Here is a 16,926-nt window from a genome sequence, read left to right on the forward strand (position 1 = left end):
TAGCTCCAAATCCTTTAACATGCAGTTCTTCAGCAGTGCAATGGTTTCCAGACGTGGCTTCATTTTAGGGGGTCAAACGCCAGGTTAGCAACCACTATTCTACTGAATGATGCAAGAAACGGCTGAGAATTTTGGCTGCTGCAGTGATATGACGCCACAGCAGCTGATGGGTAACATAGTTAAGTTGAGTTGCCATAAGCTGAATCACAAAACCTCTATGGTGCTAAAGAGCTACTGTGATACAAACACTGTGATCAGCAGTTGAACACTGACCTGCAGTTCTCCAAGCCACCAGCCAGAAGAATTCTTGCTGAGGATGAGGATGAGCTGTCCGTTTTCCAGATTCAGTTGTTCTGGGCCAGTAGAGGAGTGGGCCCTGAGCACCTGGGCAATCACTGTGCACACAAAAGAGATAATGCAACTTCAAATTTCTGCAGAATACTTTGCTTATGAGAAAGTCAGAGACAGGGAGATAAGATGAAGAACTTACCGGGCTTCTTCTTTCCAGATATGCTTGATGTCTGAAAAAAAACAATTACATTTTTATTACAAACCTTTAGAAACAGGATAAAGACTTTTTCGCACTGTATGTCAGCATGTGTTGTTCTTACATCACTCTCTTTAGGTTTGACGTAGTTGCTGGGGAAGAGGCCTGTGCGGTTGCCTATAGAGCCGTTCCACCACTCTCCCTCCCTCTTGCTCACCAAGATCACATCTCCCTCTCTGAATGTCAGATCACCAGGCTCTGGAGACTCATAGGTATACAACGCCACGTATTCTGGAAAGGAAAATAATTAAGAGTATGAACATAAATTAACAGCATTGTAGCTGAGGCTCCAGTCTACGTACAAAATCCACAACACACAGTAAACAAATGAACAGGCAATATTTAATTTTGAGGACAATACAGATTTTCATGTAAACTTGAGACACAATTACAATAAAATTATTACTATGTCTGTGCACCTAAAAACCACCTGAAAATCCTTATAACACGTTAAAATATGAGTCAGACAACCATATAAATGTATGGTTCATGTAATGTATGAAGATCAAATATTAACTCAACTACATTAGGATGATATTTCAGAGGAAATATTACTGCACCTTCAAGCTGCAGGCTGTCACTAGACTCTGATGCATCAGGAGGGGAGCTCTTCATACTGCAAACACAGAAAGACTACATTACCATACTTATCTAGATCACAGAGGCAAGCGACAGATAAGCAAAGTACTGACAAAATGTTTTCCCAAGCCATGTCCTCCTCCTCCTCCTGGGGGACGCAAAGCATTCTTGGTCGGAAATACAAGGAGTCATATTACTCAAAACGGCCCAAACACTTGTACACCACAAAAGGGGTTCCACTCAACTTGAAATAAATGTCTTGGGTCATCAGCCAAACCTCATGATCAGAGCTGAAGGTTGGAATGTGCACTGGATTGACTGGTAAATCAAGAGCGTTACCTTCTGCGTCCTCTTTACCACAACAGTCTGGTACATCGCCAGCTGGCATCATACTGTATATATATAACTAAATAAAGTGTGTGTGACACTGTTAACACAGCAGCTTACTCATCACAGAGGACAGAGGGAGACATTTCTGCAGCCTGAATACCTTACATACTGAAATAGTAACCGCACCTGCAGACTCAAGCACACTCACTGACACACAGACATTATCATGTGAATGATGCATTTTTTCGCTGATATAAGGTGAGATAAAAAGCATCCCGAAGGCCAGAAATATGTTGGTATGGAAAGTGGACAGGTATGTGCTTCAGGCTATGAAGTTTATGTTCAAACAATAAAGAAGGCAGACGTGCCAAATCTGTAGGACAAACTACAATAACTAACTTTCAGTTGTTTTAACAACATTAATCTCATGCAGCAGCTTTGCTTCACATCTCTCCTTCTACAGCCCCCTGAGATAACATGCCTCATATTTTATTTCATTAAGTGTATTAACTTAATGATTCAGACATTACCTTGTGACCTCTTCAGCCTATTCAAGGCACTAAGAAAAAAACAAAAATCACAAAGCACATGCCAACTGAGGTTTGAAGTATAGCTGAAGATGGAAGAGAAGTGATGAGAGATGAGTTAGAAGTCAGTACGGGTACTTTGCCAAGTAAACTAAAAATAATTTGCCTTCATAGCTTGTGTGACTCTGAAAGGGCTTCAAGAGGAATTAAAAATGTTAAAATGTTGATATTTTTCACAAAGAGAGAAAGCCACTGCCCTCCCACTGATATAATTATGGGGAACAAATGTTTGTGCATCAAGACTTACTCTGAACTCTCTTCTTCTCCAAGCAGTGTCACATAAGTCTTAGGGAACCAACCCTGTTCACCGTTCAGCTCTCCCAGCCACCAGTTCTCCTGCTGCTCCAACACTTGAATGACATCGTCCTTATTGAAGTTCAGATGGTTGTCGGTCTTTGCTGTCCACGAACACAGGGCCTGGGCTAACAGGTTACCCACCACCTGCTGTCAAATGCACAGAGTGTTTGAGCATTTGTGTTTGTCCAGACAATGATCATACAGTGGTAATCAAAGGGTAGTAGCTGCTACAGCAGTAAAAGGACTTGTTATACAGTGTTACACTCTGAAACCTCTCACCTGTCCTTGTGTCTCAGAGTGTGCAGGGTTTGGAGTGTGCGTTGGTGTGAAGGCAGACTTCGTCCCTGCTGCCTTTGCAGCCTCGAGGGCACTGGAAAGCTGTGACTGGAGCGGCACTTTAGGAGTAGGAGCAGCAGCAGCAGCAATATTATTTGCTGTGTCTGATGGGGCCACTCTCTCGACATAGCTCTCTGGGAACCAGCCCATCTTCCCAAGTTTGCTGCCATACAGCCAACCCTCTTCCCGCTCTGTCGTCTCATCAACCTGACAGGAGCAGACGGGACAGTTTGAGAAGGACAAAGAGGAACAAATGTTAAAGATTAAGGATGGGAAGAACAAAGAGACATTTGAACACCGTGGTCTCTTTTGTCAAGACACGCTTTTCAGTTTTACCTCGATAATATCGTCACCATTGAAGCTGAGCTCTTCGTTGTTTCGTGCTGTGAACGGGTAGAGTGCTTTGAAGGATGTGAGAGCTGCTGACTTCCTGTGGTGTGTGGCTCTGGGTTGCCCACCTAAACAGCACATCAGAGGGGTCATATTGAGCCTCAGAAGTGGTTTAAATACAGATAAGTATGGACGACAACATCTGTGTGTGTGTGTGTGTGTGTGTGTGTGTGTGTGTCTGTCTTACCCTTCCTCTCCTCCAGTCCTCTCAGCAGAGCAGTCAGTTTCTCTTGAATATCCACCTTCCCTACTCCACTCTGCTGCTGCTGCTGACGAGGTGCCTCCTCCTTCCGCTTTCTCTCCTCCTCTGCTTTCCTCCTCTCCTGTTCCTCCTCTTTTCTCTTCCTCTCCTCTTCTGCCCTCTTCCTTTCCATCTCCCGCTTCCTCCTCTCCTCCTCCTGCTGCTGCTGAAGCTTCCTTCTGTCTTCATCCCTCTGTCTCCTCTCATCCTCCTCCCTCTTCCTTCTCTCCTCCTCCTCTCGCTTTTTCCTCTCTTCTCCATCTCTGATGGCAGCCTCGGCGGCCCTCTGTCTCCTCCTTTCCTCCTCCTCCCTCTCTCTTCTGAGCTCCTCCTCTCGCCGCTCCTCCTCCAGCCTCTTCCTCTCTTCCTCCCTCCTCCGTCGCTCCTCCTCTTCTTTCCGTCTCCTCTCCTCTTTCCTCCTCTCTTCCTCCAGTTTCCTCCTCTCTTCCTCAAGCAGCCTCCTCTCCTCCTCCAGCTTTCTCCTCTCCTCCTCCTGCCTCCGTCTCTCTGCTTGCTTCTCCCGCTCCTCCTCTTCTCTTTTCTTCCTCTCCTCCGCCTCTCTTCTCTTCCGCTCCGCCTCGTCCTTTGCTCTGAGCTCTCGTTCGGCCTGTTCCTTGGCGGCCTGGATGAGAGCCTGTCTCTCTTTCTCCTCCTCCTCCCTCTTTTTGGCCTCTCTCTCCTCCTGAAGCCTCCTCTGGCGCTCCTCTTCATCCCTCCTCAGCTTCTCTTGCCACTGACGCTCTTTTTCCATCTTAATACGCCTTGTGAGTGGGAAGCAAACATTGAGGTTATTTTAAAAGTTTGTATTTCAAGTACGTTTTTATCATTTCAGTTTGAATGGAAATTTTAGAGCAGGTTGAGAAATCATATTTTGTGAAATCTAAAAATAAGTCTGTGTGAAAGTAAAATACCTCTGAGCTTCCTCCTCCTCCCTCCGCCTCCTCTCCTCCTCCTGTTGTCTCCTCTCTTCTTCCCTTCGACTCTTCTCCTCTTCCTGCTCCTTCTTTCGAATCAACTCACGCCGTTTGTCCTCTTTGATGCTCCGTAGTTTCTCTAGTGCTGCCTGCTGGTTTCTCTGGCTCTCTCTCAGTTCCTGGCACACACAAACAAACACACCTTTACTAGCAGAATGAGGGAGGTGTGTGAAAGAACAAGCTGACTAGATAACCACCATAACACCATAAAGCTCTGAACACACACACAGCAGGCATAAACACACAGCATGCACACAAGTGCCTAAACATTGAGCAATTTGTATGAAATGTCCAAGCGAATAATAAAAGAAGCTAAAACAGTGCAGACAGAATATGTCAGAAGGGTGGAGAAATACGAGCAGAGCAATGACCAAGAGAAAAGAGGATAAAAAGAAGAGAACAACAAAGACACCTAAAGCGAAAACCTTTAGTAGATAGAAGAGGTTACGGAGGCAGGCCAGCAGACAGAAGACAGCCTGAAGCATAGAGTCCTCAGCACCCACATACTGTAAAGTTGGGGACAAGGGATTATACATGGGTGAAAGGGAAGAGAAAGGAAGGAAGAACAAAGGAGAGAAAAGACGAAAGGAATCCAGCATGGGAAAAAAAAGATAATTTCCAAAAGAGAAGAGAGGAATAAAAAAATAACAAAGGGATAAAATCAGTATCAGAAGGCAAGAAAGAAAGTTACAATGGAAAGGAATGAGTGGAGGAGGAGGAGGAGAGAAAAGAGGCATCAAGGGCCAAGCTGCAGTAGTAAGTAAAACTTAAAAACAGGCTTTGCACATTCCAAAAATGTTTTTTTTCATTTTTAAACATCAACTCTGTTACGTCTATAGTATAGTATACGTACTATACAATACAAATAAGACATAAAGATGTGATAAGTTTAGTTTGTAAGGAAAACAGGAAGAAGAATCAAAACTACAACCAGCTGTTTATTAAAACCTCACATTGCCAGCACCACCATTGTTCATTTTATATAATTTAAGAAACACACCTCTGTTCACATACTGTACTGACATGGTAATTACGCAGTCACACGTATGATGACGAGTCACAATGATTTAGCAAACAGGCAAAAAAGTTGAACGAGCACCTGCTAATTGGAAGTGTGAGGCAGTCAAAACCAACAGAGAGGTGGATTTGTGAATCTCCAAACTGGAACAATCAGGCTAAACAAAGTAAATGACTAATGGCCCACCTTCCCTTACTACCACTGACACTGCACTTCTGGGAGCCACTCAAGTCAGTACTGATGGATAGTGGTTTTACTGGGCAGCTCCCAATGTGAATGTGAGAATGTAAAGGCAAGGAGCTGTCTAGTCTTTATAGATCATTTTAAAGCAGGACAGAATGACATAAGACCATCCTCCCATATGAATATGATGTTAAGTGTTGACTGGTCAGATTATAGATCTTTCTTATGGTGGATCAAGCAAATTGAACAAATTAATACAAGTAAAATGATGAGTTTCTGAATAAGTATTTTGCATACCAAAACAGCTCTGCAAAAAAGGAAAGATTTTTTTTTCTATAAAACTGAAATGACAACAAAGTGATCTATTCATCAATTCTTCAACCCTTTAGCCGTTAAACTTGAACTTGATTATAATGTGATTTCAGGTGTTTAAAGAACTGGCAAACCTGTACATGTTCCATGTTATTCCTGGATTAAAACAGACTCTTTATGAATGTTCTATATGAAATGCTTTTTAAACTGAATCCATGTTATACTTTATTATTAATTCTTACCTGTATATCTTTGTTATACTGGTCCATGTCAGCCAGTTTGACAGCAGTCTCTTTCTCCAGAGCTTCCAGCTGGTCTCGCAGTTTCATACAGGTCCCTTTTTTCTCAGTGACGCCCATCTTCATGGTGGACATGCTCGACACTACAGATGAAGGATGAAGGTTTACAAAGTGAAAATCAGGAAATTACATTGTCATTCATAATATTTCATTTTTTAATGCTTTCACTTTCACGTTTTTTTAATTATGAATATTATTATTATTATTATATATATATATATATATATATATAATTTAAATATATGAAATTCCACCTCCTGTGTTAATATATACATACTGTGATATAACTACCCAATTTTCATATCAATGTGTTCTTTTTTCTAACGGCTATCAAACATGCTGTTTCTTCATCCATAATATGATCTCTGTCAATTCATCCATCAATACCAACCAGGCAGGTTATTCAGAGACATGTTTTTGAGTTTCTCAGTCAGTCTCTTCTGCTCCGGAGTCAGCTGGGATAACTTCCTCTGGAACTCCTGAGCAAGAGGAAATGCATCATAAGCAACAAGAAATGCGTCATTGGAGGAAAATATTTGGGAAAAAATGCCTGCATACTCTCTCAAGAAAGCAATGATCGGACACATAAATCACAGACAACACAAAACTGGCTACTTTGTCATGATAAAATAGTGGCACACAGGACACACACCTCAAGCTGTTTCTGCAGGGTGTTAATGTCCTGCCGACGTGTCTCTATCCTTTGATTGGTCAGATCTAGCTCAGTCTTCTGAAGCTTCTTTTTGTTCTGAAAGTCACGCAGTCGGTCTGAGATCTGACGATGCTTGTTACCCTGAGGGAGACAGAAACAGCAAGAAGGATTAAAGAAACTTTACAAAATTCCCTTAATGTTTGCATTATTGTTGAAAGACAGCTGGACAAATAGAGGCAAATCTACAGTATGTCTACGTGCATGTCGCAGTGAAATAAACCTACAATGTCCCTTCGTCACTCACCACAGCCTCCAGCTCCATCTCAAGACTCCTTTTCTTAGCCTTCAATTTGATGATATCATCCTGTTCCTGCTCCCTCTTTATCTGAAGCTCTCCTCGCCTCCTCCTCTCCAACTCCTCCTTCCTCTGGCGCTCAAGCTCCCGCTGTGCAGCCTGTAACAAACCCAAACAGGACACTGAAGTGTAAAGAAACGACTCTCGGCTGTGACTATAAACCTTCATTTTGTACACACAACATCCACACTCACCTCTTTTCTCTCTATCTCTCTCTGTCGCTCTTCTTCTCTTTGCCTCTCCAGCTCCCTCTGTCGCTCCAGCCTCCTCTCCTCGTCTTTCCTTCTCCTCTCCTCGGCCTCCCGAGCCTCCTTCTCTCTTCTCTCTCGCTCCTCTCTCTCCTTCTGAGCACGCCGCTCCTGCTCCCTCCTCTCCGCCTCCAGCAGAGCCAGTCTTCTTTTCTCCAGCTCTGCGTTTCCTCGCTCCAGGTTAGCTTTGAATTTATCCTCAAATGTATCTGAATACAGGCAAATGTCAGTGTTTTGAATTGAATTAGGTTTAAAAAGTTTTTTTTTTTAAATGTACCCACAATGAAGTACCAGAAGAGTATCATACATTTTTGAGAACATCTTTTTAGAGATGATCTTTTTTAAGAATATATACTTATCACTTATTTGAGTATTTACTTGACTGAGCTGGTGGGTTTGAAAAGGAGGATTATGGACCATGTTTAATGTTTAATTTAAAACAAACATGTAGTTCCAGTAAAACTGACGAATAATGATAGACATGATTATAAGATTGTAATTGGTGTTTAGGAGATTAAGAGATTTTAAAATAGCATTTAGTTGTGAACCTAATGTTAAAACACCTGATATACCCTTTAATTCTAGCTGCTACCACTTACCATGTGACTGTGTGTAAGACGATAGGGCATACAAACTTAACACCAGAGTGAGCTGCCCAGCAATGACACACTTGGCTTCTCTTGACTTGCTATAGTTCAAGCTGCTGCTAGTGGCCACAGTGTATCTCACAACAATATGTGTACATTTATGCTATTATATTATCACTTCAGTCAGTGTTTGACAGCCATGATCTATGGCCATTGACAGTGATCTTTGGTTACTAGGTATCGACCTCATAGAAAACAGAGAACAAGACATAACATAATGCAGCAGTTAAACAAAGCTACACTCTGTGTTTAGGGTTGGAAGTGTGAGTACTTACAGTTGGCTTTGGCTTTCTGTGGAGGTTCTAAGTCCAAGTCATCAGTCAGAGCTGCATAGGGAGAAGGGCTGGATCCATTCACTGCAGCCCTGGAGTACAGATTTAAAATAACTGATTTGAATTCAAATAAATAAACATATAGATTAATATAGTCCATATTTAATGTACGTAAATCCAAACACTTGTATCCACTGTACAGGGTAAACTGAACCATATGTGTCCACATACCTTCGTGAGGGTGGTACCAGCTCAGTTGGCAGTGTTAGCGGCAGTGGTTGTCCACTCTTTGCCATGTCCACAAGATGCATTGCCAGAATAAACTCCTCAGCGTTTAGCTTGCCGTCCTTATCCACATCAGCTAAATTCCTGCAGGAGGATTACAAAGTGGAGTTGCAAGGTTTTGACAATATTACCTTTGAATACAGTAGAACTACATACAGGAAGGATCTTCAAGACAACTAAGAAACATTTTGTATCTTTAGAGAGCCAAATATGATTACAACTTTCTGTTGATCAGCTGTTTTCATCATAGTTATGTGGGACAATTGAACATGTTATATTAGTGACTTAAGTCTCAACATTTGTCTACATGTCCAGTTATAGGGACCTTATGATCACTACAGCCTTATTCAATGAAAAGTTGCAGACTTACATAACTTGTACTATATAACATATGGTATGAAGAAACTATTGTCTGGTGTTCACACAAGGAGTTATCTATGTACTGTATACTGCCATATATATCCACATTACATATATAGACCCTACTGTGTGATGCCACCAATGTTAATTTGCATATAAAAAGGATTTTGGGAGTTAAAACAAAAAGGTAAAAAGTATTATGACTTTTACAATACCAAAGCTTATTCCATGTATTTTACTGGTGACTGATACTAAGAGCAGCATTGATCTGCAAACCAATATTTCCTTTACAAACAATTGGTCTATTGTCATAGCAGCTAACAGTGGAATGAAGCCAAATCTGACTCTTGAACAAGACACTGTAGCAATCATAGGACAAGTACAGACACACACATACACACAGATATTCTCACCAGATGGAAGCCAGCTGTGTCTGAGTCAGCATTGTAGTCGCCATGGCACCTCTCACCTGCTGACCTGGCAACAAGAGCGACAAATGTTAGAACAACTGTATAACACAGATGTGTGGGTGTGGTGGAGAAAGGAAGAGGTAAGGGCTCTCTGTGTGTGTATGTATATGTATGTGTGTTTGTGTTTGTGTTTGTGTGTGTGTGTGTGTGTGTGTGTGTGTGTGTGTGTGTGTGTTTGTACACACTGGTACAGTATGTGCTGACGTACATTTAAATGTGCCAGGTGAACAAAGATAGAAACCAGTCTCATGCATCACCATAGCTGGTTTCCAAAGGTTTTCTTGACGTTTCTAATTGAAGTGTACAACAGTCTGATGTTGAAACAGGAAATTATAACCTTTTAAACCCTTTTATTTACCTGGATACAAGAGATGGGGATCAAAGGACTGTGGTAGTATAAATAACATCCTTTTTCAACAGGAATAGCTTTATTCAACACATTGAACAATTTTTTTAATGATCTGGACTGTACACACTGTTACACAGTGAGGAAATAATCTGCAAGTCTGGCTGAAGTGTATGTGCATTGTTGTTTGACTGTATCATGGCTATTTCAAGAGAACAGGTCCAGCAAGGCTTAGAGTAACAGAAAGAAAAGGCAAACGCATACTTGGCTAAGTGTGTGTGTGTCTGTGAGTGTGTTGAGAAACTGGCCCTGTGTCTGAACACACCCACAGCCTCCACTTCCTCAGAGTGAGCTAAGGCTTGAAAAACATAAAAAGAAAGAGGGAGGCAACCGTTATGAAATCATCAGTGACTGTTGTTCATGGACATCCACGCCTGCATTCCACGCATAGTTTGGTTTGGTTATTGTATGACCTACACACTGTACACATACATTTACACACATCATCGTACCAGTGAGGTATCCAGTCATCTGTTTATCCAAGCTGTTGAACTGCTGTCTGTATTTGAGTCTCGATGCATGAGGCACAGCCCAGTCGCTGGGACCAGTAACCATGGGGGACATCACAGAGGGGGATGAGGAAGTGGAGCTGAAAAACAAACAGCAAAAATACAAGCTGGACGCACCAAAATTCAGGCAGAACAGAGTGTTTTTGACACATAAATAAGGCACTATTTTGAGAGGGGAATTGTTTCCAAATTTCTCTATGTGTTTTTTGTGTTACCTGACAGATCCTAGATCCAGCAGCGATGAGGCCTTGTTCATACCAGCAGGAGCACCAGGGATTCCTAGCGGAGAGGAGTAAGAGGATGCAGAGAAAGATAGGCCTGCCAACATAAAGAACACACATCCATTACATACTGTCTTACATTTATCCTATTAACATTATAGTTTTCAGAAAGGGGAGGGGAGCCTTGTAGTGAGTCAGTAATAAACCAGTCATCCAGCCACTGCTGTAACCTTGTCAAGGACAGGGAGGCTATTTATATGGAGATGAGAAAAGAGACCTGACTCTGCAAAACCAGACCAGGATTTATTCCTTTTCCCTCCTTTCCTACTTAAACTACAGAAATATTTCCCCATCTGCACTGTTACACACATACACAATATTTACAGAACAGGGCATTGCTCCTCAGTAGTTCTCATGCTATAGGAGCAGTGACAGATACACAAAAAAGAGGAGAGGAAACGGTTAAATAAAAGTTAGAAATGAATGTTGTCCGTACCAGTGGCCAGAGTTCCAGCTGGGACTGGTTGGAGAAATCCCATGGTGCCGTTTGGCAGGGTGGCATTTCCCACGGTGGGCATCAGGGGCCTGTTGTGGGTGGAGGCTATAAGAGGGCTCAGGCCTGTTGCTGTAGTAACCAAAGGGGTGAGGCCTGTCATCTGTGTCATAGGTGACAGCCCGGGGGTTGCCATGGAGATAGGGGTCAACATGGCAAGGTTTGTCCCAGGCATCATGGACATGTTAGGCACAGCACCCCTACCTGGGACACACAGACACACACAACAGGTACACACAGTTTAGACACATATAGACAAATTGTACACATAGAGACAATCAGTCAGACACACTTCACTAGATCCACTTGTTAATAGTTGTTTGTATAACATTTACTTCTTCTTTTAATCTACATACTTCTTTTTGTGTTGTTTTTGTGTTAAGTTCCTAAGCAACAAATTTCTACATACAGTATAAAATCATAAACATGTACCATAGGCTGGATTGGTCATGGATGAGGTGGGGTTATTGAGGGTGGGAGCAGGCACTGGAGGCTGCTTCATGATGATTGGCAGTGCTAAGGGAAGCGATGTTCCCTGGAGTTTTAGCTTTATGAGCTTCATAGCGATAGAAAACTCCAACCTGTCCATCCTCCCATCTTTATTCATGTCAGCCAAAGCCCTGAGAAAAAACAAAGTCATCAGAGAGTGTTTATATATTGTTCTTGGAGTGCAGATTTTAGTAAATACATCCAGTGAATCCATCACTCAAATGCGTGTGGGTGTTTCTCACCATATCTCAGCCAGCACTGAGGCAGACAGCCCTGATTGGAGGAAAAACTTCCTCGCTTGCTCCCCTACCGAAAGGGAGGAACACAAGAAAAATCTGATTCTAATGGCGGAAAGATGCCTCATGGTTGCATTATTGATGTGCTGGCAGGGAAATCATTGCGAGCATGATGCACATGATGGCAGTCTGTGTGATAATGTGTTTGTGCATGTACCTGAGACATAGCCCATTGATGGGGAGAGGGTGTCAAACTTCTGATCATGTTTGTTCCTCTCCTCTGGAGAGATGGCCCACACACTTGGACCACCTGGAGAGATAAAGGAGTCGAAGGGACAGAAAAATGTAAAAGACAGTATGAAGCATCAGACATAGTCGTTATCATTAGATGAATATCAGCCCATTCAGCAGTAGCCTGTTCTAAGAAGCAGAAGCACTTTGCTAAATAAGAAAAGAGAGCGTTTTAGCTGCAGCTCAGCTCTATAGCCCGCTCTGTTGGTTAGAAGACAAAAATTTCCCCACCCTTTGGCAGTGACAGTTTTCGCCCAAAGATTCAGAGACTTGCACAAAATTTTGTGGAAAGGTTGTGTCATGAGCCAAAGGAAAGCTGATTAACTGTGCCAGTAACATGCCAGTTGTCAAACAGGGTGCAGCAGTGGGAGTAGCCTATAACAAAAAGGCGCATAACGTCTTTTGGTCCACAAATCTGTGCCCATTGCAAATTCACACTTGTGATATCAGTAAATGTATCTGATACTCAATCCTTGAACAAGCACACAAGTGTACACAAGTGTATATTACACACAGATAACACCTAAATCTAAGCAAAACAAACAAGCACATACGATCATGATTATGATGTTTACAAAAAAATTAGCAACCATTTTATGACTTGCAAACAAACAGGAAAGAAGACCGGTACACCCACACACACCCACAGATGAGAGGAGAGAGAATCCGAGGCCGGCCTCAGTTGCGGCCACGGGGTGGGAACACACAAATATTGACAAAGTGATAATGAAGCACAGTGTCGCTAGTGATGCTGTGTCACTTTGTTCAGACATGAGGGCAGAATAACACAAGTATTTACCCAGCCAAGGCTGACTACACATCAGTGTTTCCTCCACAGTCCATCAGCAGACACAGTGAATGGACAGTTGACTTCATTAAAACAAATCATGCACAGTTCTTGTAACTACAGTTCAGCTTTGCACTATAAACAAAGCTGGTGTCACAATATGGAAACAAATGGAACCAACTTCAAAATGACAACAGAGTGCAACATTTCTAAAAGTGGGACTGAAAGTAAACTCATCCAGAGAAGGACCCCACTCACATTAAATAATAAAGACAAATTATTACAACAGTGTGTATTCAGACAGACATACAGTATGTGCACGTGCACGTGCACACACACACACACACACACACACACACACACACACACACACACACACACACACACACACACACACACACACTAACTGGGAATTTTTACTGGAACTAGCAATGTGTTGGCCTCAGCAGATCTGCAGGGCTAAAAAACACACAGCACCGTACGCACAAATACACCCTCTTCTGGTCCCCTCCCCTCCTCCCACCCACCCACACACAAACTGCAGTGGTCTTACCATTCATATTTGCAGGTGGCAGAGACAGAGAGGGGGAACTCCCGGCGGCGTCCTCAGCTACTGCTCGCAGCCATCTGCAAAACACACAGTCAAAGCCCGGTCATTAGTCAATACTGCAGCTAAGACAGGCCGGTGGTGTCACTGAGAGGAGGCAGAGAAAAAAGGCAGGGAGAGATTCTGGTCAGTCAGCAGAGTCAAACAGGGCTCCTCCTGTTCTCTTCAGTCAGGAGCACTCTGGCCACGTCCCAAAGCTTTTAAACTACTGGGACATGTTCCAATACTATCCACGCTGCCTCTGTAGTGGCCAGATACCAATACTACACAATCTACACTGATAAACCTTCATTTGAAGATGTTTAAACTCTCTGTACTATGTTGGTCCAGATTTAGGCTCTGTTGGCAGCTAACAAAGAACGTCTCTACGACGGGACAAGAGACTTTTAGTGTCCTGGTAGTAAGCAGACATAATTTCTTCATGCTACTGCCCAAGATTGATGGGCAGATGGTAATTTCTACAGATGCTGCGTTCATGTTATTCCTTTAGCTGACTGCAAATGCTGTCAATGGTTTACCACAGGAGAAACACTGAGTGATCATCTGCTATGAACATCTTTGTCACGCTGTGTTTTTTGAAACTGGTGGTTTTACTTCATAACAGTATGTTAAATTTCATACTGTGGGCAAGTGTGACAGGTGACAAAACTGCCTCAAAAATAGTAATATCATTTTGTATTTTGTGATCTCATTCATTGTAAAGACATTGAGCTTTGAGCTAAATGCTAACAGTGAGGACAAAGTGAATGTAATAAACCAAAATATTGGACATATTTTGTCCTGATGATGGCACTAGATTAAAAAGTCAGGGGATCACCAAAGAGATTAGGAGCCATCCTCTGGGGATCATGAATGACAATACTAAAGTTGTTGAGATATTTCAGTGAGAACCGAAGTGGTGGACCATCCAAGCGACTTTACAATCTTGATGACTTCCATACTGCCTCCCTGTCACCTATGTCCATACCTTTCTCAAAGTCTGTTGCATAATGCTTTAAACCCATTCTTGTCGAGTCATGCACAAGCAGTGCCAGTGTGGAAATGCAGCTGCTGTTGCATAAACCTGTTTTTTACGAAGCGGAGATACCCATTTCTCCTGGAAGGTCAGGGTTTGTACGTTTTAAGTAATTACATTTGGTGCACGCGTGCAGGCGTCTATGTTCTGAAATTTTCTTTGATACATTTTAATCAGCTTACTTCAATAGATTTACACAAATATTTCTCCAGCTAGCTTGTAAACTGGAGAACTTGGCAGATTTACTTTTACATTTCTGTATGATCTGTCAAACAATTGGACCGCACTTTCTGTAACTGTGTTTTTGAATTGGTTGGGAGGAAGTTCGTGGTAGGTCACAACACGGTAAATGTACTAGACTGAATGTCCACAAACTAAATGTACCATATATGGGCTCCTTGTTGACAAAAGACCAGTAACTTGTATCATGCTGGGTTTGCCAGCATATTTATAAGTCTCATCTGTGACTGTAGCACAGTTCTTCCTGTTGAAAAATAGCCACCACAGAACTGCCTTGTTTAGACATAAAACAGCTTTTCGCTGTGGGATGAACAGTGTGAACTTTTGATTCAGGAATTTGCAGTACAGTACAGATACACGGAAGATGACCTGTGCAGGGGGGCCAACATTTTAAACATTTAATTTAACTTTCATTACTGACGTGCTGAGCACCTGCTTCCTCCATTACTATATCTCTCCTATCAGCCAGTCAGACTCACATGATTTAGTCAGAGGAGGAAAAGGAGGAGAGAAATTCCAATCTTTCTGCTCAATACTTCCTGCGGGGTAACCTACGGACACAAGCATTTCCTCGTCCAAAGTCAGTTGACAGGAAGTGATGGTGGATTTTGGCAGAAGGACAGCTTTGATGTTGCAAAAAAAGAGTCAGAGCTAGGGTCGGAACTGTGGCTGTACAAGAATTACAGATTGACAAGGGATTTTTAGGATGAAAAATGATTGGTGGTTGATCCCTTTTATAAAAGAGAACATGAATGAGATAAAAAGGGCCTGGTCAATGCTCTCACAAGGGCAGAAACCAGCGAGGGAGGGCTAATCTACTGTCTGCCATCTGTCGCTCTCCCAGAGTCTCTCCACAGTTTTTGCCTTATTCTCTTTCATTCTCTCCCTGTTCTTCATGTACAGTCTTTATTACATATTGGATTATGAGTGTCTATAAATGTAAGAATGTATTCAGTAGGAAGTCATGTTTGCAGCATTCCTAACACAGATACAGCTTGACTGTATCTACTCCTTCTGCCTCATTAAAAATGACAGAATCTATGAATATGCAAATGTTGTTTTTTTCTGCTGGACACAAGATGTCTCCTACTTCCCTGTAAAGTCAAGTGGGCACTCTTAGCCTAAAGTTTCTACATCACACTATAAGTTGCACACTGGACCAGGGTTTACTTAAAAGCTATTAGTGATGTCACAAATCATGATCATAGGCCCCTTAAAAATCAGATTTCCATTGATCACAGAGAAACTTTCCGATTTCAGCAGATAAATGTGAAAACATCCTTCTGGTTTCAAACTCACTGCACATACATCATTCAGCACAGTGAAGCTCAAACATCACACTGTAGGAACAAGAAGAAAATCATATTTTTGAGTGGCAGGGGAATAAGTACACAGGTTATTTAACTAGTTAGAAAAATACCACAGTGATGTGGCCCGTTTTCTGCACTACACTAACCTTTAGCACCAATGTGGACTATAGAGCCTCACCAGTACTAACCACTTTACTTTTGTATGTAGATTATTTGAAAGCAAAGTGCTTCCAAGTGCAGCACTTTGCTTTTTTTTGCATGTTGCACAACATCATTGTAGATGTGCAGTTTGCTTGACAAACCACTGTATCTAGTCCCAATACTGGTTCAAGCTCTTTTTTTTTGCATATTGCCCAACATACCTAAATCCTATTACAACATATGGGTGATAAGTTGACATCAGCCATTCAGTGTTGTTCAGGCTCTAGTCATTGAGTTTAACCTCTGGTAATGTAACACTGTAGGAATTATAATGAATAAATGAAAGATAGCAGTGGACTGTCGGCTTTAAGGTTTACTGTTTCCAGAGTGACAGGGGAGTCTGACTTTTCCTAACTGAATGGCTGCCTGACCGACTGACCGACTGAAGGACTGGCGTAAGTGATTGACTTTAGTGGTAGGCACAGCTTTGCAAACCTCATGCAAATCATTTCCGAAGGATCCACCTACCCTTAAAACAAACTGCATGTAGTACTTCATCTGTGATGCACAGACTATTAAAAAACAAGGCTGGAAAACAGACAGTTTGATAGCATAACAGTCGTCCTAGAGAGGGAGACATAAGTAATATTAAGTAATTTATTTTTTTTTTTTACATACAGGTTTGCATGATCGTCAAATGGGCTGGGACATTTTCATAACTACAGAAAAACCTTTCAAA

The 16,926-nt window shown here is 42.1% G+C and overlaps 1 protein-coding gene across 2 annotated transcripts in view; it reads right to left on the reverse strand.

Moving 5' to 3' along the window:
- Positions 1–16,926, reverse strand: part of itsn2b (intersectin 2b) — a 31,617-nt gene that overhangs the window by 10,709 nt on the left and 3,982 nt on the right. Inside the window, exons 2-25 of one of the 2 annotated variants that reach the window (XM_051379184.1) lie at positions 13,428–13,501; positions 12,014–12,106; positions 11,803–11,866; positions 11,504–11,691; positions 11,015–11,275; positions 10,513–10,615; positions 10,241–10,377; positions 9,326–9,389; positions 8,499–8,636; positions 8,271–8,359; positions 7,295–7,557; positions 7,050–7,199; positions 6,746–6,886; positions 6,485–6,572; positions 6,037–6,176; positions 4,219–4,400; positions 3,254–4,068; positions 3,013–3,134; positions 2,620–2,883; positions 2,291–2,484; positions 1,108–1,163; positions 612–778; positions 491–521; positions 274–395 (exon numbers count right to left, since the gene is read on the reverse strand). In XM_051379184.1, the coding sequence (XP_051235144.1) occupies positions 274–395; positions 491–521; positions 612–778; positions 1,108–1,163; positions 2,291–2,484; positions 2,620–2,883; positions 3,013–3,134; positions 3,254–4,068; positions 4,219–4,400; positions 6,037–6,176; positions 6,485–6,572; positions 6,746–6,886; positions 7,050–7,199; positions 7,295–7,557; positions 8,271–8,359; positions 8,499–8,636; positions 9,326–9,389; positions 10,241–10,377; positions 10,513–10,615; positions 11,015–11,275; positions 11,504–11,691; positions 11,803–11,866; positions 12,014–12,106; positions 13,428–13,434 (3,879 nt within the window). In that variant the 5' untranslated portion in view covers positions 13,435–13,501. Of the gene's footprint in view, positions 1–273; positions 396–490; positions 522–611; positions 779–1,107; positions 1,164–2,290; positions 2,488–2,619; positions 2,884–3,012; positions 3,135–3,253; positions 4,069–4,218; positions 4,401–6,036; positions 6,177–6,484; positions 6,573–6,745; positions 6,887–7,049; positions 7,200–7,294; positions 7,558–8,270; positions 8,360–8,498; positions 8,637–9,325; positions 9,390–10,240; positions 10,378–10,512; positions 10,616–11,014; positions 11,276–11,503; positions 11,692–11,802; positions 11,867–12,013; positions 12,107–13,427; positions 13,502–16,926 lie in introns of both variants that reach the window. The other variant, XM_051379183.1, reaches the window with a different exon arrangement.

The sequence above is a fragment of the Dicentrarchus labrax genome, unplaced genomic scaffold (genome assembly GCF_905237075.1).
Source record: "Dicentrarchus labrax unplaced genomic scaffold, dlabrax2021, whole genome shotgun sequence".
Lineage (NCBI taxonomy): Eukaryota > Metazoa > Chordata > Actinopteri > Moronidae > Dicentrarchus > Dicentrarchus labrax.